Consider the following 27096-nt stretch of genomic DNA (forward strand, 5'->3'; position numbering starts at 1 on the left):
TATATATAATGTAAAAGAAACTACTTTTACAACAAAAGTAAAAAAATACTATAAAAATTAAAACAAAAATTAGAGACAAAACAATGGAATCAAAAGCACAAAACCACCAAAAAAAAACTAATAAACAGACTATTTATCATTCTTTGCTACATTATTTACATTCTCTTTGAACACGCCCCTACAAACGCAATTTCCATAACCCAAACATTTTTTTATTTAAAAAAAAAACACATATTTCATCAAATAAACTAGTTGCAAATTAAATTAACAACGATTAAAATCAATCCTCAATATCTATCGATCAAGGAGAGAAATCCAGAACTAATGGTATGATACCTATTATATCTCAATACAAATAAAATCCATAAATTATGAACATTTTAAATTATAAATAATACTGCATTTCGTAACCTTGTCGGATGGAACTTATCTTTTTTCGCAACTTATCTCAAAAATTGTTTAGAGTACAAAGTATTTTCATTAAGGTATTCACAATTTGGGTTGTTTAAATTACAATAAAAAAAAAAAAAAAACAAATAGAAAAATCGTTGAGAGAGGAGCACCCTAAAGAATTTGAAAAACGAAAAGAATCCAACAAAATCACTAAAGAAAGAAATCGAAGAGAGAGAGAGAGTTGCAGAGAATAGTTAAATTAACTATTTTCACTACCAAAAATAGTTAATTTGGTAATTGGCCTTGACAATTCTCTTTCTTTTCGTTTTTTTTTTTTTTATGCATTCCACCGTTCACTAAATTCTCAAAGCCCATGTCTAACGACCGTAACCAAGACGCAACACAGCACAGCTATGGCGCTCAGAAATGGCGCTAAGAGCAGAATGGGTGAGAAGAAAAGGAAAAGGGAGAGAGGCAGAGGCCTGCACGCGTGAGAGAAAAGAAAAAGAAGAGGCAGAGAGAGAGAGAGAGAGGAGGAAAAGAAAAGGAAAGAGAAAAATGAGAGTATTTTTTTATTCAGTCATCTTAACAAAAATAAACGATGTTTACGTTGTTTTGAAAGTTTGCACCGGATGGAATTGTGAAAATGGTTATGTACATGATTTATTTTGAAAAGAGGCATGTAGCAGACATATGTAATATTATTAGATATTAGATTAGATATTAGATAATGTGGGGATAAACAATATTTGATGGCAGTTGAGATTGAGAAAGAGAGTAGTTTGAAAAAAAAAGAGTTTTTTTTTTTTTTTTTTAAATAATCACTTGTCAAATAAATGGAATGCCACACACACAGTTTCATTTAATATTAGAATATTAGATATTAGATTAGATAATAGAATAGATAATTGATGTTATATTATCATACACACACACACACACACACATATATATATATATATATAACGTAGGAGAACTTTACTTAGACTAATTGCATGTCGCAAACACATACTGTACAACAATTCTCACTGTTAATCAAACTCCTACGGATAACTGACCCCACCCGTTAATCAAACTCCTATATATATATATATATATATATATATATATATTGGATATCCAAAGACACATGTACGCTCTATATCAGTATCAGTGTGTATGCCAGCTCTATATTCTTTGTTATCTTTAAGATGTGGGTTTTGCTTCACAAGGACAAGCACCTTAGTACCTTACATGCTTAGGTCCCTAAGCGATAGTGCGAAAAATCGTTCAAATAAAGCAAAATGGACTTACAAAATTCCGTTAGCCGTCATCCTCCACCGTTATGGTCCTAAAAAACAACTCTATCTCTTCTACCAGTCTCTTTTTCCCAAAATGTAATCCCCTGGAATCCATATCTAGAGATGACTTGGATGACATCAAGAAAACGAGATACTCACGAACTTCTCCCATATCATCTGGGGTGGTAATTATCTTCTTCGCATGCTCATCTACTCGATCATCAGGAGCATTGTCAGCATACATATGCTTTCTGAGAGCCTGCAATATCAACAACATTAATTGGAAATTTAATAGTTGTTTGTTATCTTTCTTTTTCATTACACTGCCTTTAATTGCTTTTACCTTCTGATGTCAAGGGGTTGAATGTTATGAAGTCTTGCAGTGAGTGAGAAAATAATGATACTAAAACCAACTTAACAATGATATAATGAACCATTGTTATGCATACAAGAAATTTAAAAATAAAAAATAAAAAAAAGGAAGAAGAAGAAGCAACTAATCCTTTTGTTTCCTTGTTAATTGAACCAAAGAAAAGCATGATTTAGATCAAGGAATTTGCACCTGGAGGACCCGATTTAGATTAGCAATTTGTTCGGTCTTCAGGAACTTAGAATCCAGTAGCTCTTGAATCAACAATACCATCTCTGTGCTGACATTACTAGTCGCAAGATTTTCAATTATGCAAGATATGCAGGTATCATCAAACACAGATCTCATCCACCCAGGAACCTTTTGGAGTTTCAGCATCGCCACAGCTACATGAATTGCAGGTTTGTGATGATTAATGAAAGATTTTGATGACAAACATGGAGCTGCCAAAGACATTGCTAGCTCTTCCACGATCAGCCTGCACCAACTGCTCTTGTCAACCATTGCTGTCTCCTGCATATCCAGCTTTTCCCAACCCAAAATTATTGATAGGCAGATGCCAGAGTTCATAGCCACTCTAGGATCGCTGTAAAAAACCAACCCTTCTAACACAGCAATTACAGACATTAGGTAACCCATAGTGCATTTTGATTCCAAGTGCTTTTCACATAACTGGTCTGATAATCGGGTAAGCAACTCTAACAGACTGTAGGAAGCAACAAGCTTCACCAGAGAAGACCCAAAATGCATGAGTCTGCATAGGTCATGGCAATGGATGCCAATGAAGGATAGTGGTTCCGTCCTCTTTTGTGGATCAAAGAAATTGTGCCAATCAACAAACCCTGGTAGAACAGCAGGCAAACTGGAGCAACAAAAAAAAGTTAGCTTCAAAAACTTAGATCATGCTAGTGTGTTTAATAGGTGGTACTGACCTTATTAAAGAAAAGTAATTTAGTAAAAGCGCAAATATCAAAGTTTCTCCTATGCTTGTTCCCTCATCATGGTCCACCAAAGCAGTCCCCTTTAAGCTGGCAGCACGGATTGTGCTGTTGATTGCAGAGACGAGAGAAGAATTAAAAAGAATAGTTTTTGAAGCTTCAACGAGTGCTTCATTGGTGGAGTGGTGCAAAACCAGGGAAAGAATTCCAATTATAACAAGCGTTTCAACATTCCACCTATCTGCAGCCTCTGAGGGGTTAAAGAACTTCATCAACTACAAAGAAAGTAGACTGTTTGGTTAACTTCCTACAACTGCAAGCAAATTAGAGCTGGTCAAAGTTAAATTAATCACCTTCATTATCACTGCAAGCCAATTTTCATCATCAATAAGAATCTCAGGCCGCACCAAACTTAAAATGTTAAAAATCAAAACTGAGGTGGCCATTAATATCTGTGGGGAATATGTGTGGCTTGAATCATAATAAAGAGTGTAGATTGCCTTCCCTAAGCCATACAAACATAATTGTTCTGAAGCAGCTGGAAAGATGTTAATAATGGTTTCTATGAGATTAACCACTGAAATTATGTCATGTTCTTGGCCACTATCCTTGGCAAGCTCTATTAACAAGCATACAAAAATTGTTGCTACATAGTTATCTCCCGCTGCTACTAGCCCTGCAATTGCTTGTGCATATGGAACTTGATCATTTCTTCCATGGACAATGATGTCTGTCCCATTTGAGCTATCGCTTCTGCAGAATTTCAGAATCTGATAAGACAATTGCTTGCTGATTTTCTCTTGTTGAAACAACCATTTTAATGATGCCGAGTGAATTCCAGTAGAAGGAAAATCCCATTCATTTGCAGTCATCAGCTGGAAAAGGATCCCTTCAGCTTTCAAACTGTAGGGGATTTGGTAGCCCATTTCGGCAAGACCCCTGAAAAGACCATAAAGATTCACCAGTCGCATCACTGCAAGTGAATCAGCAGCCCCAGATTGTAAATCACTACAATTTACAAGAAGATAGTCCTCCAGAGAAGCTAAAACCAACCTCTCATCTGCAAGTCTGGAGAAGAAGATACTAAGGATGTGAGGAAAGCAATAGTATACCATCAAACAGAGTGATAGGAGGAAGATGAAATCATGAGATCAATTACCTTTCATCATACAAAGAACTGGTGTACAATATCAGCAAAATGGCAGATTGACAAGAAGACAATTCCAAATTATGAGAGCTCTTTTGACCAAGTAAAAACATCAAATCTACAGGATCAGATGGCAGATATAGAGCAGCATCTTTAATGGGTTGCCCAGAGTCATTTCCAAGAAGTACGTTCACAAGTGAACTGAGCATCAGATATACTCTGCATTTCATTTTCTCTGTAGGATATAAGCCTAGACATCCAAATGAGAAACTGAACCAAGATGCTGAAACCAGGGCCTTTGCAAGTTCCATGGCTTGGATATCAGAATCCTGAAGCAGTATTGAATGAAAAGTTTCCAGCACCCCAAGGACGATATTCTCCTCTATCTCATTGACAGCTGTTACAACCCAAGGCAATAAATGTGTTGTGCATATATCCACCACACACTTCCGTAGTTCCATGCTACTGGATTCGCTTAAATTTTCTTCATGACCGTACAGATATGCCTCTTTAAGTAGGTACAAGGAGTGCAAAAGTTGAATGGGATGTTTTTCGGAGATATCTAGACAGCCTAAAATGGCATGTTTTGATGCTTCTTGAACTAATCTTGCCAGGTTTAGAGTCCCATGAGAAGATGAAAGCTTCATAAGAGCTACGAAGACTGAACAGAGCATTATCAATGTCTGAGGAAGCATGCCCATCTCCCCCTCAGTATGCTTTTTAAGCATCCTTGTGAAAACAAGAGCTAACTCCTCTATTTGAGAATTAGATAACATCCCAGGACAATCAGAAACACAGTTCCATATGAGCTTTAGAGTCTGACTTTGAACGGGATGAAAAGGAACTTCAGCTACATATCTTACTACTGGAATCAGAGTAGAAAATCCAACAAAAAGCCTTTGTTTGAAGGCTTGGTCAGTCATTGATAAAAGATCAAGTACCAGAATGCAAGAGTTGACAACTGGATCCCTACATTCTGTTCATCAATAGACAAGTTCATTAGCACAAAACTAAATTTTGCAGTACAAACAGATGCTTTAAGTCACATGCATGGAAAGTACTTATTTTTTTGTTTAACTTACGGGGTATACAATTGAACGATCCTCACATGCATTAAGTCGCATTACTGTGAGATTTTTAGCAAATAATACAATCAGAATCAAGTTTTCCAAGCACACAACTTTATGATGAGAAAAATTGAGGCAAATTAGATTGGACTATTGCAAAATTTTACAGTAACTGAGTCATTGAATTCATATGTCAATTGTGGGCCCTAGTTCAAAGGCATCATCTCTGGTTCCAGTGGCTAGTCTGATAGTTCATGTTGTATTACAAAGAGAATACCATTTTTTTTTTTAAATATGCAGAGCAAGTTTGTTCACCTGACAATCTAAGTATTTCAAACACATAATCTGCAATATTTTCTTCTACCAGGACTTGGATATGCTTTCCTGAAGCACCTTCGCAAGACAAATATTGAAAGAGTAAATCTAGTGTGCTCAGTTGAACTTGGCTATCTGACGAAAGCAGTGGGCCTTTAATGGCCTCAGCAAAGATGGTATGCAAAGGAGGCCCATCTTTTCCATTTTCTGCTGCTATGAAGTTATCTGCTTCATACGAATTCATGCTGCTTGTGTCATTTGCATCCACATTAGCAAACAACCCTCTCTGAGACAAAACCGTCAGAAGTGCTAGGCAAGTATAATTGGAAAATTGTTAGTTGAAAGATGACAGTGATAATGATAAAGATGAGATGAAGGTGACTCAAAACTAAGTGCATCTGGATGAGTGAGTTTTTCATGCAGTGTCAGAGTGACTGCTGCATATGCCAATGAACTATTTGACAAGTCTCTTCCTATAGTTGAGCCAACATGCACACAGTAGGTTTCTAGACTACCATGGTATTTGAGAACTATAACAATTTTAGTCTCTTAGTATGAGAAAAAAATTACATAAAATATTGATGGTCATGGTCAAATAATCATGTAGTGGTCTGACTTATGTAATATCACGGTATGCATACTACCTACATATTCTCTAAAAGATGATTTAGTTTGTGACGTTCCTCTTCATATTATTCTGAAGATATTTGTGTGCCTATGGATCCTAAAAAACAAACCTTCAAGGGAAAAGGCTCTTAGCATCTGCCCAAAATGTTGTTCACATCTTGCTCCCTCTCCTTCCCAACGGAAATTACGAGGTACCGTACGTGAATTTTCCAGGAATAAGGAAAGAAATATTAGAAGCAGTTGAGACAAACCTAGACAATTCAAGCGGACATCATCAATTTGGGTCTTCATGAGGGCATCCATCACCAGGTGCAAGATCTTGGGACAAAAGGCCGGTAAAACATCAGTTCCATCTCCATCACCATCCTCTGATGCATACTGGAGAACAGATACCTTGTACAGAACAAAAAGGATCTCCCCACGGATCTCCTCACTGTGTTAAAGGAATAGAGGACTTAATAAAAAGTCATAGATTTCTTTGGTAAGTAGTATAATGTGGTGGATGTGTATCGAAAAAAAAAAAAAAAATGTCTCACAACCCAGGTTGCTTTTTTTGTTACCTTGGCAATTGAAGACCTGCAACAAGATTGGAAACAAGGCCATATTTGTCTTTGATGTGGGCATAGAGATTATATGTCTGACAGTTTAAGAGAACCCCTAAGCAGTGAAGCTGCAATTAAGAATTCATACAATGGAGGGCAGTGAGATGTCTTAAGGCTTAGAAAATATGACGCTCAGGAAAGATATTGCTTCCTCAGAAGTCAATGAATCTTTTAATGCGCCCCATTGTAAGCTCTAACCTTAATCATTAAATGCAATGATCTTCACGGTCTAGCTGATGCATAATTTTTGTTTTTTTTTTTCTTTTTAATTTTCCTTTTTATTACATCATGTAAAACATTTAATTATAGCTAGAAGAAAATAAATCATACAATAAACAGGTAATGTATAAAAAAAATAACCAACAAAGGATGAGATAATATCAACAGTATTCAATTTGAGGGCTCCGGATATGGGACTTAACTTTCAGGTCATCTCTCCCATACACACCTTTAAGCTTTCATGCTCAGACACTGACTCTAGTTCTCCATTACGAACTCTTACAGACTTTACAAGGTAAGTTAGATGACATCTTTGAGCTTATTTAGAAAAACCCGTCAATATTTTACAAGCTATCAAGCTGACACAGGGTTCAGTCCCAAGTAATCTCCACAGCTGTAAAATGGGTAAGCATGTTCATGTCCCAAAACAATTGGGTTCATTGACGTCATATAAGACCAAGTCAGGTTTGGGACTCTAGCTCACCCACTTAACTTGCAGCAGATGGAGATTCTTGGACGGGTATAGTGCCAGTGATGCTCTGAGCCGGTCTGGATTCCAATGACTTGGGAAACTGGTTGAGATAGATGAAAGCACCTTTTTCCTCTCTTCCTTACGTGCTCCCCCACACACACATTTGTTTGTTGGGAGGATGGGAGAGAGGGGTGATGAATATATCATATCTCAGATTTCCAATGTTCATAAATTCTAGAGACCAATTTCTTTCTTGGGAACTTGGTAACCTCCTAAGAAAATACTGCATAACCAATTCTTCACGCAGAATTTGAATGCCACGCATCAAGCACACATATTCTGTTTGTTCGATAAAGCCCAACCTTGCAATTGATTAAATTACGTAATGAAGTTGAATAAAGTCCATTCTAGGCTTCTGCATTTTTAGGCTCACTAACATAAGTGATAAATCAGCACAAGAAGCTAGATATTTCAGCAAGTGAAATAATAAAATTGAAAATTTCTCCGTAGCTCCTCATATGATTTGATTATCTCAAAAATCGCTATCGATTCTTATCTGAAATTATCTTCCAAGTAGAGAAAGCAACTGAATACAAGAATAGCAATAAAAGCTTGTTCAATTCGACCAAATTTGTCCAGCAACTCTTGCCTCTCCTTTTTTTCTTTTTATTTTTTTCATTGTTGAGAAAATGTAGAATGAAATACAACAATTGAAATATTGAAATATCAATTTAACAAACCTAGATGCTACAGAACGAAGACTGGAAACTTCAGAAGAACATTACATAGGCTTAATGTAGAAAAAAAAATTTGTTGATGTGTTGAAAATAGATATGATCCGAAATGGTTCAATTCTCTGATTCTTTTTTTCTCCTTCTTATTAATAGGAAAATTTGAGTTGCTCGGAAGGCATTTCAAACCGAAGGTGCAGACTCTGAAGCTGTGAACGGAGTTTGAGATCAGAGAGAGAGACCGGATTGGATTAAGCGAAGAAGGTTTGAGACTTAGAAAAAAGAAAAATCAATCAATTCTCTGGTTCTCAGTTATACCATTCAATACAAAATAAAATAAAATTATGAAAACTAGGAAAAATTATCAAAATATGTCACAGCAAACCAAGGCCACCACCAGAAACAGTTACGAATTACAAATTCGATTTTCCTTCGTTTTCCGTTATTTTCCGAACAACCAAAACAGAAAGTCGGGCAAGATATGATCGACAATACAACCATTTCAAAATTCACAATTAAATCAGATGGCATTACCGTAAACACCTGGCGGCGACTCCACGCCAACGCGCCGGACGCGAGGCGGTCCGAAAGCATGGCGACAAACTGAGCGCACAGCGATCCATCACCGAAACCACAGAGATTGAGGATCAGATCAATGAGCTGGCGTGCGATGGGCTCGTCGTCGAAGGAAGAGAGAGCCTTGACGAGAGGGGAGACGAGGAGGTGGGAGTGGAGAGAACGGAGGGAGTGGAGGAATTGGGGCTGAGAGACGGCGAGGGAAAGCTGGGAGAGGGCGTAGGAGACGTGGAGAGTGGGAGAGAAAGGATCGGCGACCAGGTTGGAGAAGCAGAGGAGGCAGATGGAGCCGCCCTGTTGGGTGGGGAGGATGAGCGTGGATCGGTGCCCTTGGGAGCATATTGGAGCCGGGTCACAGTAGGATAAGGATTCCGCTTCTTCTTCGAGCTCCAGGTCCGGTTCTTCTGAATCGTTGAAGAGCATTGTCTCCGGTGCCTTCCGTTTTGAATTTTTGGCGCGAGGGAGTTGGGGATTGTGACCTTCCAATGCTGCTTATAAAAAGACTCAAATGGCTTTACTCGCGCAAATAAAAATTATAAAACTGACATGAAGATATTTGGGATTATACAATTTTCATACAAACTAACCTATTACTATTTCCTTACGATAATAACTTATATAGAGAGGTTGCACAAAAGTCACCTTTTGTGCCACCAATAAGAAGTTGACATATCAGCCAATTTTATTAAACTTATACTTAAAACAAAAACTCAACCACACCAGATTATACTCTAATAAAATAAAAAATTAATTTTTTTTATATAAAAAAAAAAACAGAATTGAAGGGGTGCCCGGTTGGTCACCCCTCCCCCACTTTGGGTGGCCTGGGGGTGGCCCGCGGCCACTCCCATGGCCTGGGGTGGCTCGCCGGCCACCCCAGATCCGGATCTAGGGTGGCTGGCCGCCACCCATGGCCAATGGGGTGGCCGGCCGCCACCCCAAGTGGGCTAGCCACCCCTTCAACTTTGTTTTGGTTTTTATTTTTTATTTATAATCTGGTGTAGTTAGGCTCTTTTTTAAAAACTTAAGTCTAATAAATTTAGCTTAGGTGTCACCTTCTGATTGGTGGCACAAAACTCACATTTTGTGCAACCTCCCTATATAAGTTATTCTCTTTTCTTATATATACATACCGTGCAATATCTATTACTATTGAAGTCATTATTGCTGCTGCTTTCACTATTAACACTACAGTGCTGCGACAAATTTGCCTTTACTATTAATTTTTTACTGATGTAATTTTTTTTACCTATTGTAATTCGCCTATAAAATGACGAACCCCCTCATTGTTGAGGTAGAAGCTTTTAGCCAAGTTCTGAAATTCCTCTCATTCTCTCTGTTTGTAATCTGTTATGCTCCTTGATTTCTTTTTATCATCTCCTGTTATTACTTTTGTAAGTAGTGCTACTTTCCATTTGAGCCAAAAATTTTCGCAACACTTTTTTTGATAAAATATAAATTATTATGTGAATTTGCATGAAATTGTGATAAATGCGTACCCAAACGGCATCCATTTAAGGTATAGTAGATTCATTAGAAGAAAGAAGAAAAAAAAAACGAGGAGTTTCAATTTTGGAGACCTTGGAAAATAAAATAAAGTTCCACGTTGAACACTCGATGGCATGTTATCCGAAAAGCAAATAATTTGTCATTATGCATGGATTTTCCAATTCACAATAGTCAAAGTTGGATACCACGAGAATGTATGCATGAATTTCCTGAACATCTCTCTTACGGGTCTACGGGTAACCACATGTATCTCGAAAAGGAAAATCAAAAGATCATTGACAAAAGCAAAACCGTGGTTCCCCCTCCCTCGCTCCCGTTAGTATTTTGCATACTTGAACAATCATCAACCTTTCTGGGTCGGGTAGCCGCATCAGATATCATGACTCATTATCTCCCCCGCCGAAGGCGCGCACACAAACACACACAACATCTGAGTAGTCAGAATCTGTTAAGCAAAGAAGAAACAACCAGAGAGAGAGAGAGAGAGAGAGAGAGAGAGAGAATAACATGAACAAACTGACTAGCGTTCCTGAACTTCCCAATCTAGGAGCATGAACCCATTTGAGTATATAACTTAAAAGTCTGGTACACAATGCATATTTCTGAACTGAGTGAATACAAACAAACAAAAAAACGAAAAACGAAATGGGCAAAAGAATATCATTTTGACAATATATCTTGCTGCTTGGCTCTGCTGAAGCCTCTAAGTTACACTCCATCATACCTTTCTTTCCCTATAACTCAAAATTCATTGACTTAACCAACATCTATGTCCCTCCCTTATTCTTTCAAGGAAGCTATACCCCCCCAGAACCCCAAAGAATAACATAGGCTTTTCCTTATTTTTCAAATAATCCGGGGTCTGATCTCTCATCTTTAAAACAATGGAAAGAAGGGAAAAAACCGAATGGAACATGAGGATACAGGACTTGAATTCCCTCTAAACAAAACTCATATGAGAAACTGTGTAAGTCTCAACCCTTTTCGGCTCTCAAGATTGCACAGCTAGCCTCTGAAGATGCTCGAAGAAAATTTGAAGGCTCACATCATCTGTGAAGATCACATCTGACCCAGACATGTCATTAGCATTATTGTACGTAGCTGATGGGTTCAATTTCGCCAATAAGAATCTAGCCTGTTCAGCACGGGATGAGATAACGAAACCATATTAAGCTTCCAATATAAAATGAAAGTTAAAAATATCATATCAACCACATTGGTTGAACTACACATATTTCGATTTAATCCTAAGATAAACCACAAAATAAATTAATTAATTAATTAAATAAAAAGTAGTTTTACATCACCAGACTGAGAAACTCCGGTGACCAAAATCAACCATAAACATGCCAGTAGAAATTGTATTGCACATGCTGAGGATTTGAAGACAGCAGTTACATCATGTATAAATGTGACAGATATTTTGCTTTCTGTAAGATATGAACATAACACCTAAGCCTACCCCAGCTAACCCCTTTGTCATCTAAAAGCCAAGACCAGGGTACTTCAAGAGATGTGCCAAAATCACTGGTTTTTTGCCAGCTTAAATACAAACATTGAAATCAATGTTGAATAATTAAAAGATCAGTCCTCCAAAAATTTTCAATATTTACAACCGTCTCCTGACTAAACCATTGCCTAGGTCATCTTGGCACTGGTAATCCAGGTTAAGAGTAATGGGTCCACATAACACTAGTCTGATCTCAAAAAGTGGTTTGAAAGAGTAATTCTATTCATCACCTTATTATCCCTCTCTCATCCCTTCAAAGCTGATGTAAAATGGTCCCCCCAACCAAAAAATCAATCCCCATGCGCCAAATGTTGCCAAATGTTATGGGGATCACGTCACATCAACTTTGGGGGGATGGGAGGGGGATGATAGGGTGATATATAGCATTACTCAATTTAAAATATAATTCGAACAACTTTGATAATAGTGATCCCATAATATATTTCAAGAGATATAGTTGAGACAGATTTATGTACATGTAGTAAACAGAACAGGGCCCAAGTTAGTTGCTTTTCTTTCCATTTAAATTTCAAGTCCAAACAAGGAAAATTTATTTGAAATGGAAGGAAGAAAACAAAAAAAAAAAATGATAGGTAAAAAGATTATTTTTGTTTTCTTCCTTACCTTTCAAATAAATTAGAATAGGTATGAAAGGAGAAAGGGAACAAAAAGCACGTGTTACTGCAAAACTTTACAATTCGGAAGGGAGCTTGACAAGCATGCACCATTTCAAAATAAAGGTGTTCATTGCAATAGTTTGATTGTAATGCTATCCATTCCAACTCACATAGGGAGAGACACACCCTCAGCCCTCCTGGTGCCAGGGCCCATGTGGTAGTGACAGAAGTTGACAATCATCGCTTTAATTTACTGAATTTATTTAGAAGTAATCTTCTACTCCTTCCACACCAAAATTGATGGGATGATTGTAAATAGCACGCATTTTAAAGAAACAAAATAAATATAAAAGCTTACTAAAATATCCTTAGCTGCATCAAGGTCAGTTCAAATTTGTAAAAAAGGTAGTTCAAAGTTAAGGGTAATATGAAAAAGTTAATATAGTTTTAAACTCCCATATATTTTGGGGTAACCCCAATAAAGAAAGCACCCGATGTATTTTGGGATGAAATATTAACAGTGTGATTAGTAAGTTCAATGAGTAGATAATTTTTGAAGGATAATGCAAACATTGAACGTTTCTAATTAGATTTCAATGATGCTTGTTCGATGGTTTTCAACTTAGTTAATATTCTAAAAATTAACTTTTATTCACAGAAGGACAAGCTCTAAGACCAAGCTTAACTTTTATAGATAATTTGATTCCCCAACTACAGTATCTAGATCAAGATTTAACTTGTTGAAAATAATGCAAAAGGCTAATAAATTCGTAAATACAAAAGAGGAGCCAAGGACAAAAGCTTCACTTGGCCAAGACAAAAAGCATAAGCATAACTTAAGAGCAAACTTTACCAAAAACTAAGCATAGTAATTTATTTTAATATCAATACAAGAAGAATAGTCCAGGAAAATATATCATATAGTTAGTGCATATATGCGTATCCTGAGAAGGAAACATAAAATTTGCAAGAAAAAGGACACCAATAAATTAACTTTGCAAAAACATTGAGCCAACCTTTAGAACTGAAAATGAGAGCATGATCTAATTTAGCAGAAGTTAAAAGCAATTAGCAGGTCTGCTAGCCAAGTGTGCCCCATGTGGGTTTTGGATCCAAGACATGAGAGGGAAGATATTTGAGGAGGACAAGGGTTAGCTACCATTTTGCAGCCTAGAATTGTCATTCAATCAAAACAAATGCAACAAAGTCCACAATTATATCAAAAAATTTGCCACTATGCAGATTCGAGACATAAACCTTTGCCTTGTCACCAGATGCCAACAATGGCAAAGTAAAAGGACCATTCAAGCAATCCATCTCAAGAGAATCTCATCTAGCTACTCTTTCTAGTGACTATTTTACTGTTTATAAAGAGAATGCAAAATTACATACCACAGAATCAGTTTTTATAAATGTTTGGATAGCTAGCTTGGGCTAAGACTCATTGACTGAAGAAAAATTAGGAATGGTGCAGCAACCCATTAGAAGAAAATGCATTCTGGAAGAAGAATTAATAACAATGACAAGTACAGCATTCAGAAAACTGAAACTTGAAGAACTCTACAAACCTGGGAGCCATGCTGATCGCATACCACCAATCTAGGGACAGGGAAACGTTCCCGAATGATCAGTTGGGCATCATCATGAGGAGCTTGAAGTAGTTGTGCAAATGCCTGATAGAAAACACATATTATAAGTTAGATGGAAAAGTTTATCAGACACATGCACAACCTAGGGAACCAATCACTTAATTGGAACTTAAAACTTCTAAAGACTTCAGTTATGGACTGGTCAAAACTATCGAAACATTTAAAAAAGTGCGGTAACCATAATCTTTACAGAACGTATATCTATGACAATAAATTTCAGGCCAACTTCTAATGTCTCAACCATTTCCAGGACAATTATGTGTAGAAACCTGGTGTTCTGGCTGATTATGGTATCCTGCATTACGCCACTGAGCTATTTGCATTCCATGGAAAATTACGACACTGAAATAAGAATCCAGCAAGAGAATACGGTCAGCTGCAATGGAAGCCACATCCAACAATGCTGGTGCAGGCAGCGAATTGAACGAATATGATATCAGCGATGGTTGGATCATAACAGCGGCATTGGGGATATTTTCCCGGTTTAACAACATGCGGAAATAGGCAGTCTCATCTGGACTGTTGTTAAAAACCTGCCAATACCCCATAAACCCACCCAAAAAAAGGTGTAAATTAGACACGTGTAAACATGTTATATAAGATAACAAAAGAAAAATAGAAGAACATGAAAACCACCAAGTTAATACCTGTACAAATTGCGATCTTCGCAGATTAAACAGAAACTGAGGGAACAACGAAAAAGAAGGATTTAATGTAAAAGACGCTGGATCATCCTTCCGGTAGTCACCAAATTTCGAACAGAGGCGAATGAGAGACCGATCCAACCACCGTGTAGCATCAAACCCTTCCTGAATAATATAAAATCAATCATCATGAGGTTTACTTTGCTTTAGGGTTGAAGAGCTTCAATATAGAAATATAACATATCTATAGTTGCACTAGTGAAAAAGCAAGAAATCAGAAATCCCAGTGTTTTATAAAAACAAGATTTTAGAGGTAGCTGCAATCTGCTCTTAAAATACAAAATAATCAAAACTTCAGACTCCGCATACAAATGCTAACAAGAAGATCATTTGATTAAAAGGGAACTGGATTGATTAAAAGCAGAAGTTCAGAAGCAGGCAGCATTACACTCAAATAAAAAAATCAAGTTCCAAATATCTTCGTACTTGACGCCACACATAAAAACTCTCTATATATTTTGTTCTTTTTTTCTCTAAGAATAGAACTTGCTGTAGATTAAATGTATGAGGATTAAGAGACAATAAACACAAGCAGACAATTAGGGATACAACAGATGGTCAAATACATATGACTGTTAAAAAAAATAAGTCAACAGCAGTCAACAAAATTTGTAAAATACCTCTATCTCCATTTTCAGGGAAGTCAATCTTGCCATTACCACAGCAGAAGTCTCCTGATCAAATCCTTGTACCAATTCCTGTAAAGGCAACATTTTTCCTGTCAGCATTAACCTCCACTTTATGGATTTCTAATGCATTCTAAATTATAAACTGAAATAAAGGAGAAAACTATCGAGCGAGATCTCCAGTCAACGAGTAGAGATAAACGGAACTCAGCAGTTAATAGGGGGTTAATTGTAGAAGAAATATAAACTGTGAGAGATTAATTATCATGCAACAAAACATACAGGCTGAAGTATGGCCAACCATTTAACAGAAGCTTCAATCAACCTAGGCATACTATAATTTGAATATTCATGAAGAAGGCAATCTTCGAGGAACAAAACTGGCACTAATGCAGCATGGAGACATAAAACATGATGACCAATCAATATCATAAGAACATACAGACAAAGTTTCTTAGAGACATGGACACGCACACATTTGCGGCAGGAACTCCCCTGCCAATCTCCCTCACCAACTATTTGCCTATACCATATCAAATTCATGACAATAGAATTCATCTCAAGAGTTCCCACAGATTATTCTACCACAGTCCACATCACATATCAAAATGCACTTCCAGAAACAATTCAATACGCTTTTGTACAACAACCAGAAGGGGGCCAGGGGGCTTTTCCAGCAGATAAACTAAAAGATATAACAATGTCCTTACTATTAAATTTTGCATTTATCTATGATATGTCCTAGTTAGGTGGTTGTCTTATACTGTACATTGAACCCAGTAAATCTCATAAACTTTAAGGTTTTCATGCCTTCAAAGTCATAAAAAACATGAAGTCAACAACAACAACCCATATCAAAGGGACAAAAGGTTCGGTTGTTTCTTGTGCAGTAACAGAAATGACCTTAAATGGCATAAAAAAAAGATAAGGAAACTGAAAAAGCAAACCTCTGAACTAACAGCACTATCAATCCATCTTCTACTAATAGTTGTCACTCGAAGCATTAATTGACCTTCGGGGTTTTGATAACTGCAATTACATTTAAGACCATCAAAAGTCAATCACATTCCAAATAAAGAAAAAGAGGCACACACGTTCTCCATGTGCATATGGTAGTCTCACATTGATACAATCTGCCAACATACCTTGTAAGAAACTGCAAGTACAACAGCGGATTAACAGTTCCTGGAGTATTTGACCGCTCACTTGATGAAAGATCGAAAAACACTGTCAAGCAAGTGCTTTTATCAAGACCGCACATTTTCCATGCTGTTGTACCCCCTTCCCCAATGACAGTATCAGCTACGACAGGTCCTTTCTGCAGGGTTTGCAATAATCAGCATCAAACCCCACCATTACACATTTGGTCCAATTTTCTTTACATGGACCTTAAACAAACTTCAAATAAAATGCCATCAAGCTAAGCAAAATCAGGCTTGTTGTTAGTATTAATTGGTCCCACCTTTTCCAAAGATATGCAAGGTCCAATTATCCCCTGGATTTTGATGTCCTTTGAACAATTGATCTCGAGTGTGCCACTGAAACAAATTAGTTGCAAGTGAGATTGCAATTAATTACAACCTAAAACACGGGCCATGAATAGGGAAAATGATAGGATAAGGACAAAGCAACAGAAGATAAAATTTAAAATTAAAAGGTGTACGTGTCGATTGTGCAAGTAACAGATGCTAGAATTTGAGAAGTCCTACTCTCAGAGCCACTCTCTCTCTCTTCCCCTTCTTCCCACCCATTCTTACACCCCAAAATCGCTTATTTCTTCTTCCCTCCCTGATCCCCAAAGTGACTCCCTTGTTGTAATGGGTGACACTAGGATGGACATTGGCATTTACAGAAAAATGGTCATTTTCCTGAATAGATCTTATACCTTTTAGCTCTTAAGGAAAGATGATACGCGCATTATCATATAACAAGAGGAGAGAGTTCACTTCCTAGCCAGAAGCGGTAGTTAGATAGCCAAAAAATCCTCCTTGAGGTTGCCATTAGAAGCATATTTTTTTCTTTTTTAATTGTAAATTCGCTATTAGAAGCTTTTGCACTATCCACTTCTTGATTGCCTTCTCTACTGATAAAATCACTTTCTCTATTCTTTTTCATTTCCTTTCTTTCTTCGTTTATGAGTGATGCCTCATTCTTCTAACTGAAATTTCCCACTTCCACTGATCTTATTAATGTTCCTTATTGGAAAAATACTTCTAAAGCCACTAGTTATTCCATCACAAGTAAACAGCTAGATCTATAAACTCTAAAGTCAAAATCCAAGAACCATAATCCTGGCGCAGCAGCACCAATGCACCACCAGTGTTGAATGTTTATCTTACAGAGCTTAAGTGGTGCTAGAGAAACAAGTTAAAAGAAACAAAATATGTCAAAACAAGGGGAAAATTTAAGACTCAGAAACATTAGGTCAGATGTTATTGAAAAAGAAAAGGAAACCTCAAATTTTAAAGATGAACTCACTTAAAACAAAGTCCAAGAGACTGCTCCCCTTCTTCAAACACATGCTTGAAAGAGTCTTTAAATACAGAATGACCAAAACTTTCAGCTAGAACAACAAGGCCACCAGTCTTTTCAATAGCAATTTTCATTTCTGCAACCCCAACCTATATATTTAAAATGCCAAGAGTCAAAGCATAATCAAATACAATCCACAGTGCATAAACGTTCTGATTATCAAATGGACATGTGATGACTCTGATTTAATAATTGGCTGCAACTATAAGCAATTAAAAGTTTGACATAAAGGCCAAAATACATGTTTCTAGCTTTTACAAGATACTAAGAAAAAAAAAATGCCACAAAACACCCAACAAAAAAAGTACTAAAAAACCTAAATGCAAAAATCAGTTATGCAGTATGTGAGCATACATAAAAAATATAAACCAAAGAATTTAGGAGTCACAACAGAATTAAGAAGCTGACCAACACAGACCTGATCAAGAGCAGATGCAAAAAGGTCTAAAACATGACCCTGGCTGACCAGTTGATTTGCAATACTTTCATAGAATTTGACCGCTTTCTTAAAATAAGGTGCTGCATCCTTATCAAGATCTTTATGTGAACGTACAGGATCTGACAGATCCTTTGATACAATCTGCAAAACTTTATTAAAATCAATAATCATGAACTTAAAAGAATATCATATCCTTGAGCATTCACAGGTTGTGAATTAGGATTATGGTGAGGTGTGGGCAGTGAAACAAGGGTTATGGTGACTTGTGGCGACAAAAAACAAAAGCGACAGATACATCACAAACTCTAGAACTTTGAATAAAAAAAATAATGATTTCCAAGAAGTAAATTCCAGATCAAAGAGGAGTTTGTCTTTCCACAAGCAATGGATCATAGACCAGTCTTAGGTTTGATTGATGAAAACATTGAATAGAAAAAAGATGCAAAGTTGGCATGGAGTTGGGTTTTAATGTATTAGATCAATGGTATCTGAAAATCTGGAAAAAAGATTGTCAACATATGAATTTAAAAAATGAAAGCATAAAATTAACTACATGAATAACTCCACTAAATAGGAATGGGAATAAGAATTCAATTCATTACATCAAGAGACCCAATGTATGGCACTTCATCCACATGAAGGGCAAGATCTAAGAGTAGAGTATGTCCGGCACCATAAGGTCATTTAGGTAAAATTTACACAACAAACATTATCATCTGGACGAACTCCTAATAGTATCAGCTAAATTCATGCGCATTGCAAAATAATATAAAGTGCCTTGCCATTAGCTGCCAAGATTTAGTTCCACATTATCAGGCATTCCTAGTACTACAAAAAAGGTGTATCAAGAAAGGTGACTTAAGACAGCATAAGATAAAGATTAAGAACTACAAGAACCATGTATAACACCAATAAAACAGACAATACACCCGGGAGAATCGATTCAAGGATAAGATAACATCAAGCACAAATTACAAGCAGGTGAGTCAAAATAGTTCTTTTTTATTCTCTCTTTTACCGTGCCAGGCCCTTCCGTGCAAGGACCGCCAACCAGAGCTATAATCCGCGCACCAGTGCCCATCGAACAAGCTCCAAGCAATCCGGCCGCAACACTTAGAGCCACGCCTGTACACCGTGATGCCCGACTCCCAGGTGGAATAGGCCACTGATCCGTTTGCAACTCATCCAACAGCTGAAATGCACAACAAACACAAAACCCAATTCTCAACAAATCAAAAACGATCCCTACATAACCAAAGCACACAATGGGATCCCATAACCCACCGCATTGAGCGTGTACTCGCAATCCGAAGCAGGCAACAAGAACCGCGTAATGCCCGAATTTGGAAACGCATTCGGTGCCACCTTCTGGTACCCCACTCCACCAGTTCGCCGAGCCGAAACGCCGAGCCCCAAGTGCTCCAAAACCTGCTCCTTGGTAATCTCCTTGCTGCCCCGAAAGACGTAAACCTTGGACATCTCCGAGAAGCCCAATTCATGCACCTGAACCTGAGTCCCAAACGAAACGAAGCCAACGAGCGCGTTCTCCGGCAACAACCCGATGGCACGCTTTAGCGCCGATTTCACAAACCCCATCTCCTCCTCGATCATGCAGGTATCGAGCACGAAGAGAAAGACGGGCGGGAGCGAAGAAGAATCAAGATTAGGATTAGGGTTAGGGTTTTGGGGGAGCGCGTATTGGATGGTGGTGTATTGCGCATAGAGCTCGCCGGGGAGGTTGGTCTCGGAGATCATGGAGTAGTGAGGGGGGAAGTGGTTGCGCTGGTAGCAGAAGGGGCAGATCCAGATCTTGGCCGCGAAGTCCACGCGCGCGAAGGGGTTGAGGACGGCCGAGCAGGTCTTGCATCGGAGGGGGGCGTAAGGGAGCGTGGGGATATCCGGGTGGGGGCGGATCGGAGAAATGGACGCCGCGAGTGGGATCACGCACTTGCTGGCCTCCACCTTGGTGCGCGGCCAGACGTTCCACGACATGCGCACTCCGTCGAGACCCTCGGGATCTGTGCTGGCCATCTCCGACATCTCACTTTTGTCTAAAGGATTCAGATTCTGCGGAATTCAGGTGAATTGGAAATTGGGTTTATGCGAATTTTGTGATCGATGTGGAGGGAGAGAAAGAGGGGCGACCCCTTGAGAAATAAAGAGAGAATGGGGTCACCGCAAATAGAACGATGCGTTTGGGGGCTTTTGGTGAATCTATGTATGAGCTAAAACGCGTAATTCTGGATCTAATGCTTCGCATATGGTATTAGTATTTCCATTCTTGTACGCAGATCAACGAGGGGAATTCATCCACCACTTTCCCTTTCTACTGTAACGCCAACGAAACAAATGTCGTCGATGGGGGTGGGGACTGTTTATTTGTTTCCATTATATATATATATATATATATATATATAATTAAATTATTGGATTTATGTGGTTTTTTATTTTTCTGTGCTGGACCTCAAATAAAACTTTAGGATCGGTTTGTTTCCGTGTAATATATCTTTTAAAAATATTTTTCATATTTTTTGTATTTAATGTGACTGAAAATAAAATTCACCAAACAAATTTATTTAGCTTTGAAAAATGGTTTTTGTTTTTTTTTTAAAAAAATTTTGTAAATCATTTTTTTGTATTTAGGTCATTCACTTGAAATGAGCCATCTAAATTGAACCAGATAAGCATTTAATAGGGATAAGATTCGGGTTATATATTATATGTTTAACAGTTGAGTTTAGATTATATTACAAAAGTAATGTTAGAACAAGTGTTCACAAATGTGATGTGGCTTTTAAAATAATCAATAGATTATAATTAAATTATTTAATATTATGATTACGTTATTAAGATTATTTGAACAAATGGTGAAAATTATTTTTCCGACAGTTGAGCATGGGTTTGATCCAATTAGGGGAGAAGATAAACCAGTTTGAGCTCTAATGAACTTAAAGCATTTGCGTCTGCTACTTAAAGCATGGCCCCTGGGAGCTACAATACAAGAAATTAATTATAGACCTATGGCTATGGGTTTTAAGCATTTGCGTCGGGTTATCTAAGATGTTTTATTATTTTGACTGGGTCCCTGACTTAATTTGCATTGGGCCACTACTGTGATCAAAGGGAATGGTGAGTTACTAGAGTGGACTCTTTAAAAAAGGCCACCGAGCTTAAATTCTCATCGAGCCACTACCGTGACTCAAAAAAAATGGGAACTACTAGAGTGGGCCCTTGAAAAGACCCACACAGGAAAACTCAACAAACAATACCAAACCAGCAGAGAAGAAAAGGCCCAAGATCACATGAACCGGCTCCATATCGGATTAGTTAATAGTCATCCCCAATCTAAAGAGGAGTGCTAGGCTTACAAACAAATTTTATAGAAAAACTTTTACGAACTAACGTGGCACAAAATGATTAGGTTTTTCAAAATTTGAACGTATCTTATATTCAATCATGTTGTACTACATCAATTTGTAAAAGTTTTTTTGTAAAATTTGTTTGTAAGCCTAGCATTCCTCCGATCTAAAATATAGTTAAGCTACCGTACTTATCTAAATTTGGAGAAATGCTAAAACTTTTGTTTTATCTCTCTCCAATAAAGAATAAAGAAATGATATTCAAATAATATAGAGAAATAATAAATAGTTGGATGTGGAGGACATTTAAAAATGGGCAATACTAGGTACTCTTCTAGTATTCTCCTGATGTGTTATCAATTGTGATGTGACTTTTAAAATCATGATTGAATTTGAGATTATTATTATTGACTTTTAATCTATTAATGATTTTAAAAGTCACATCGCAGTTGGGAGGACACCATGAGAACACCTAACATATTAGCTGAAAAATTAATAAAAAATTATGGAAACGGATATGAATGCTCTAAATCCATTGTCTACCAGTGCAATACATAACAAAAGCCAATGCTAAAAGGATTGGTGAAAATCTAGATCATCTTATTGAGGTAAAATTTAATGCTAATATGAGCATTTCCTATTATTAATTTGCAACACTAATTTTAAGTAAGATTGGCATTTTATGCAAAAGGCTGAAATTTTAAATAGATAAACCATTTTTCTAATTTTGAAAATTCATTAGAAAACATTAAATAAACTTTTTTTTTTAATATCTTAATCAATAAATTAATAAAAACAGGAAAAAAAAAAATCATCGATTTAAAATATATTGTATGCAACCGTTTGGCCGTTTAAGTTATAGCCTGACTGTCTATGGAGCAACACTATTTTATTTCTTTTTTCTAATTTCAAAAATACTTCTTGAATTTGACCAATTCAATTTTATTTGTGAACCCCACACAAAACATTTGTTTTTTTCAAATATGACCCATTAAATTATATTAATTACCAATTTTTACACCTTTCAACACAACTAACGAGCACTTGAAAAATTATAAAACGGTTAGCGACGGTTGCGAGTAAAGCAACAGCTGCCACGCTAGACTCTAGAGCATCATCGTTATGAGATCGTTGAAAAGTACATTACCAACCTCGTCCAAATCTGGAACAATCCAGACTGTTTGAGATTTCAGAACTCTCCAGACACTCCACGTCACCTTCCTCTTCCTCCCCTCTCTCGGCCAGCTTTAAAAGCCAGCATCTCACAGGCGTGTGATGGCAAAACCAAGAAAGCATTAGTCTCGTATTGCGCTCACTGCCTCTGATATCTCTCTCGCGTTCTCTCTGTTTCATTGCAAAACTCGTATACAGCCTTAATTAGCCATGGATGACGACTTCGAGTTCCCGGCAGCGAGCGATGCGAACATGGACGAGGAAATGGACATTCCGGAGGATGTCCCAAGCGGCCAGATTCTCAAGGTGGGTGAGGAGAAGGAGATTGGGAAGGCGGGGCTGAAGAAGAAGCTGGTCAAGGAGGGTGAAGGCTGGGAGACTCCTATCACAGGGGACGAAGTTGAAGGTTTGTGTGCGGTTTGAATTGTGTTTTTTTTTTTTTTTCTTTGGAAATTGGGTATAGGGGGGCGATTGTGTTGATGGGTTGGTATTGCTTTTGCAGTTCATTATACAGGGACGTTGCTTGATGGAACTCAGTTCGACTCGAGCCGTGATAGGGGGATCCCATTCAAGTTCAAGCTTGGCCAAGGTAATTCATTCTCTCTCAAATGCTCTGAATTTTGGCTTATGTGTTCTGCATTTGAATATGTCAAGTCAAACTTCGTGTTTCAGGCTCTCTTTGGCTGGGTTTGGTGGTTCTTAATCATTACTAGATACATGTAGGAATTTGTTAATCCAAAAAGTAAAATCAGAATTCGTTTGAAGAAAAAAATATTCATTTGGTAAAAAAATTGAAAGCGATTTTAAAAGGTGAAATTTTTTTTGGCAAAAGCTTAAAAAAATTATTTTTTGATTTCTCAATCCCAAACATTGTCCAAGTGTACCTGGATGAGCTTTTAAATAGTGTGTTATGTTTGGGGTTCTGAAAAGTGTTGGTGGTGTTTGAAAATTAAAAAGGATTCGGTGGAATATATATCCGAAAATTTGTTTGTATATACTGCAAGAAAAAATTGAAAAGTGTTCAGATGTAATAGTGAAAATAATAGAGTTCATAGCTAGGAATGATAAAGGGGCTTTTTTGGAATGATAAGAGTTCATAGCCATCACAAGTTCACCTATGTTGAAAGAGTTGATAGCCATCACAAAAGGACTTGAGAAGGAAAGGAGCTGACTGTAAGAAATTCCATTTAATTATTCCGCTGCTGCTAGTTTTATTGTTAATTAGCATTTAATTATATATAGCATTCTTACACTGACAAGTTGTCCCTTAAGAAAATTGGCTGGCTATTAATCCTGCTGTGGTTTTGAGTTGGTGTTGCCTGTTGCCTCTGTTCTCATGTCTGTGGATATAGCTTTCAGGATCAAGCTCGCGCTGATGTTTATTTATTGCAGGACAAGTGATCAAGGGATGGGATGAAGGTATCAAAACCATGAAGAAGGGTGAAAAAGCTATTTTCACCATTCCTTCTGAGTTGGCCTACGGCGAGTCTGGATCCCCTCCAACTATCCCACCCAATGCTACTCTTCAGTTTGATGTGGAGTTGCTGTCTTGGACTAGCGTCAGGGACATATGCAAAGATGGGGGTATTTTCAAGAAAATACTTGCTGAAGGGGAGAAATGGGAGTACCCAAAAAACTTGGATGAAGTTTTTGGTATATTGTCAATCCAGTACTTCTCTCTTTGATTGCTGACACACAGCTTAAATGAATTTCGACTAATACTTTTTTCTCTCTCTTTATTGCAGTTAAGTATGAAGCTCGGCTTGAAGATGGAACACTCATTTCGAAATCTGATGGGGTGGAGTTCACTGTTGGAGATGGTCTGTCTCCATTCCTATATGCACACACACGCACCCACGCATACATTAAGTTAGCTACTTCAAGTGACTGCAATGTTTATTTTCATATGCAGGCTATTTCTGCCCTGCCCTGGCAAAAGCTGTGAAAACAATGAAGAAAGGAGAGAAAGCTCTCTTGACAGTGAAGCCACAATGTGAGCTTAGATCTTGTCTGCTAATTTAGCTTGCATGTTCTATTTTGATAACCTTGGTGCCTTGGTGGCAATTATTAATCGTATTTCTTGTTTTTTGTTATTTTTAGATGCATTTGGGGAGATGGGTCGACCAGCATCTGGTGAAGAAGTTGCTGTGCCTCCAAATGCCACGCTCCAGATAACTCTTGAGTTGATCTCTTGGAAGGCTGTTTCTGATATTACCAAAGACAAGAAAATTTTGAAGAAGACCTTGAAGGAGGGAGAGGGATATGAGCGCCCAAATGATGGGGCAGTTGTTCAAGGTATTGTGGGTGGAAACAGGAAACAATTTATGGAACTTTAGGTCCCTTAATATGTTTGTGAATTTGTGCCACTTAGTTTTGTTATTGTCCTTGTCCTCTTTCAGTGAAACTAATTGGCAAGTTGCACGATGGGGCTATCTTCACAAAGAAGGGTTATGATGAGGAGCCATTCGAATTCAAAATCGATGAAGGTAACAATATCTCTCTTTTTCTTGTTCATTTTTCTAACTTGTCACTTCTACATGTATTTGCTTCCATGCTTATGTTCCTTGTTTTTTCTTTCTCCAATAATTTTTAGATAGTATTTGAAATAGCTAATAGCTACTTGGATTGAATATGTATCCAGAACAAGTTATTGATGGTCTTGATAGAGCTTTGAAAAACATGAAGAAGGGAGAAGTTGCTCTGGTGACTATTCAACCAGACTACGCTTTTGGACCATCTGAAACACAGCAAGAATTGGCAATTGTTCCTGCCAATTCAACTGTACATTATGAAGTTGAGTTGCTCTCCTTTGTGAAGGTGAGTGTGAGGTGATGATACATTTATCTGTATTATAAGTTGCTTAGGGAATAATCTATTAAATTATAAATAAATGGCTGTAGGAGAAGGAATCTTGGGAGATGAACACGCAGGAGAAGATTGAAGCAGCTGGAAAGAAGAAGGAAGAAGGGAATTCATTGTTCAAGGCTGGTAGATATGAAAGAGCGTCAAAGAGATATGAAACGGTATACATGAAAATCGAATATACTATATTAATATTACCTACTTGTGATATGGACCAGCTAACAATACCTTTCATTCTGTTGCACAGGCTGTAAGGTTCATCGAGCGTGACACTCCTTTCAGTGATGAGGAGAAGCAGCAGGCGATGGTGCTTAAAACTACCTGCAATCTTAACAATGCAGCCTGCAAACTGAAACTCAAAGAGTACAAGCAGGCTGAGAAGCTTTGTACAAAGGTCTCTCTTTGCATTTTGTTTAGTGTGACAATTATTGTGTTATACGTCTTCCAGTTTCATGTGCTGACATCTCTAGACTTGTGTTTATGTAGGTTTTAGAACATGACAGTAGAAATGTGAAAGCTCTGTACAGGAGGGCGCAAGCATACATGCAACTTGTTGACTTAGATTTGGCAGAGCTGGATATCAAGAAGGCTCTTGAGATAGACCCAAATAACAGGTATTTTCAGTAGCTTCATGGATAATGGGATATGTTTTCTGATCTACTACTGTAAAGGGTTGTCAGTGTTGATCATCACTGGGATGTTGGTTGTGATGTCAGGGATGTAAAACTGGAATACAAAACTTTGAAGGAGAAAGTGAGAGAGTATAACAAGAAGGATGCCCAGTTTTATGGCAGCATATTTGCAAAGATGAACAAATATGAGCAAGCAAGATCATCGGTAAGTTGAAAACCACAATTAAACATTCTCTTTTTATCTGATTTTATTGCTGCACTTTGATTTGTCTTTGTAAATCTGTGATAGCTTATTACTACTTGCTTTTCTACCACGTATACGCAGAATGCAGCAGCAAAGCAGGAGGCAGCACCAATGGCCATTGACGGCAAGGCATGAAGCCCTTCATCTCTCTCTCTCTCTCACCAGAACCAAATAATAATCGAGGCTTGTGATTAAGATTTGTATCAGTTGAGAGTGAAAAATAAAGAAATCTAATGCTTTTGACTCCAATCGCCAGCTAGAGTAGATAGCTATCCTGTGAGATGCTCAATATGGCCTGGCAAACAAAAGAATTAAGGCATAGGAAAGAGTTTCAGCCTCTATCTTCGTAGAGTCAGTGATTTTGTGGGCTAAAAATATGTTTGTAAACAAAATTGTGTAAAGTGTCCTATTTGTGAGTACGTGAGGTATGAGGTGTGTTTTTAAAAACATACTACTTGAAAGATTAAGCTGTGAATTTAAAGGCTAAATAGCGGTTTATTAAA

At 37.5% G+C, this 27096-nt stretch overlaps 3 protein-coding genes across 3 annotated transcripts; 1 reads left to right on the forward strand and 2 right to left on the reverse strand.

The window, feature by feature from the left end:
- Positions 1-1536: 1536 nt before the first annotated feature.
- On the reverse strand, positions 1537-9185 carry LOC132179358 (protein PUTATIVE RECOMBINATION INITIATION DEFECT 1). The gene is made up of 9 exons (XM_059592062.1): positions 8696-9185; positions 6698-6807; positions 6389-6570; positions 5511-5819; positions 4141-5104; positions 3335-4049; positions 2976-3256; positions 2236-2905; positions 1537-1932 (listed from the first exon to the last, which is right to left on the reverse strand). The coding sequence occupies exons 1-9, from the start codon at positions 9158-9160 to the stop codon at positions 1696-1698; spliced, it is 3933 nt and encodes a 1310-aa protein (XP_059448045.1). The 5' UTR covers positions 9161-9185; the 3' UTR covers positions 1537-1695.
- A 1564-nt stretch (positions 9186-10749) lies between these two features.
- On the reverse strand, positions 10750-20687 carry LOC132176960 (protein transport protein SEC23 E-like). Its single transcript, XM_059589126.1, has 12 exons — positions 19608-20687; positions 19342-19515; positions 18303-18464; positions 17831-17973; positions 16815-16890; positions 16498-16670; positions 16300-16381; positions 15347-15424; positions 14670-14831; positions 14292-14555; positions 13942-14046; positions 10750-11381 (listed from the first exon to the last, which is right to left on the reverse strand). The coding sequence occupies exons 1-12, from the start codon at positions 20361-20363 to the stop codon at positions 11238-11240; spliced, it is 2319 nt and encodes a 772-aa protein (XP_059445109.1). The 5' UTR covers positions 20364-20687; the 3' UTR covers positions 10750-11237.
- Positions 20688-22855: 2168 nt separating this feature from the next.
- Positions 22856-26857, forward strand: LOC132178855 (peptidyl-prolyl cis-trans isomerase FKBP62-like). Its single transcript, XM_059591425.1, has 13 exons — positions 22856-23261; positions 23358-23444; positions 24248-24508; positions 24601-24675; positions 24768-24848; positions 24956-25150; positions 25255-25341; positions 25497-25672; positions 25756-25878; positions 25965-26111; positions 26204-26331; positions 26434-26554; positions 26675-26857. The coding sequence occupies exons 1-13, from the start codon at positions 23066-23068 to the stop codon at positions 26726-26728; spliced, it is 1731 nt and encodes a 576-aa protein (XP_059447408.1). The 5' UTR covers positions 22856-23065; the 3' UTR covers positions 26729-26857.
- Positions 26858-27096: the final 239 nt, after the last annotated feature.

Source organism: Corylus avellana, chromosome ca4 (genome assembly GCF_901000735.1).
Source record: "Corylus avellana chromosome ca4, CavTom2PMs-1.0".
NCBI classification, from domain to species: Eukaryota; Viridiplantae; Streptophyta; class Magnoliopsida; order Fagales; family Betulaceae; genus Corylus; species Corylus avellana.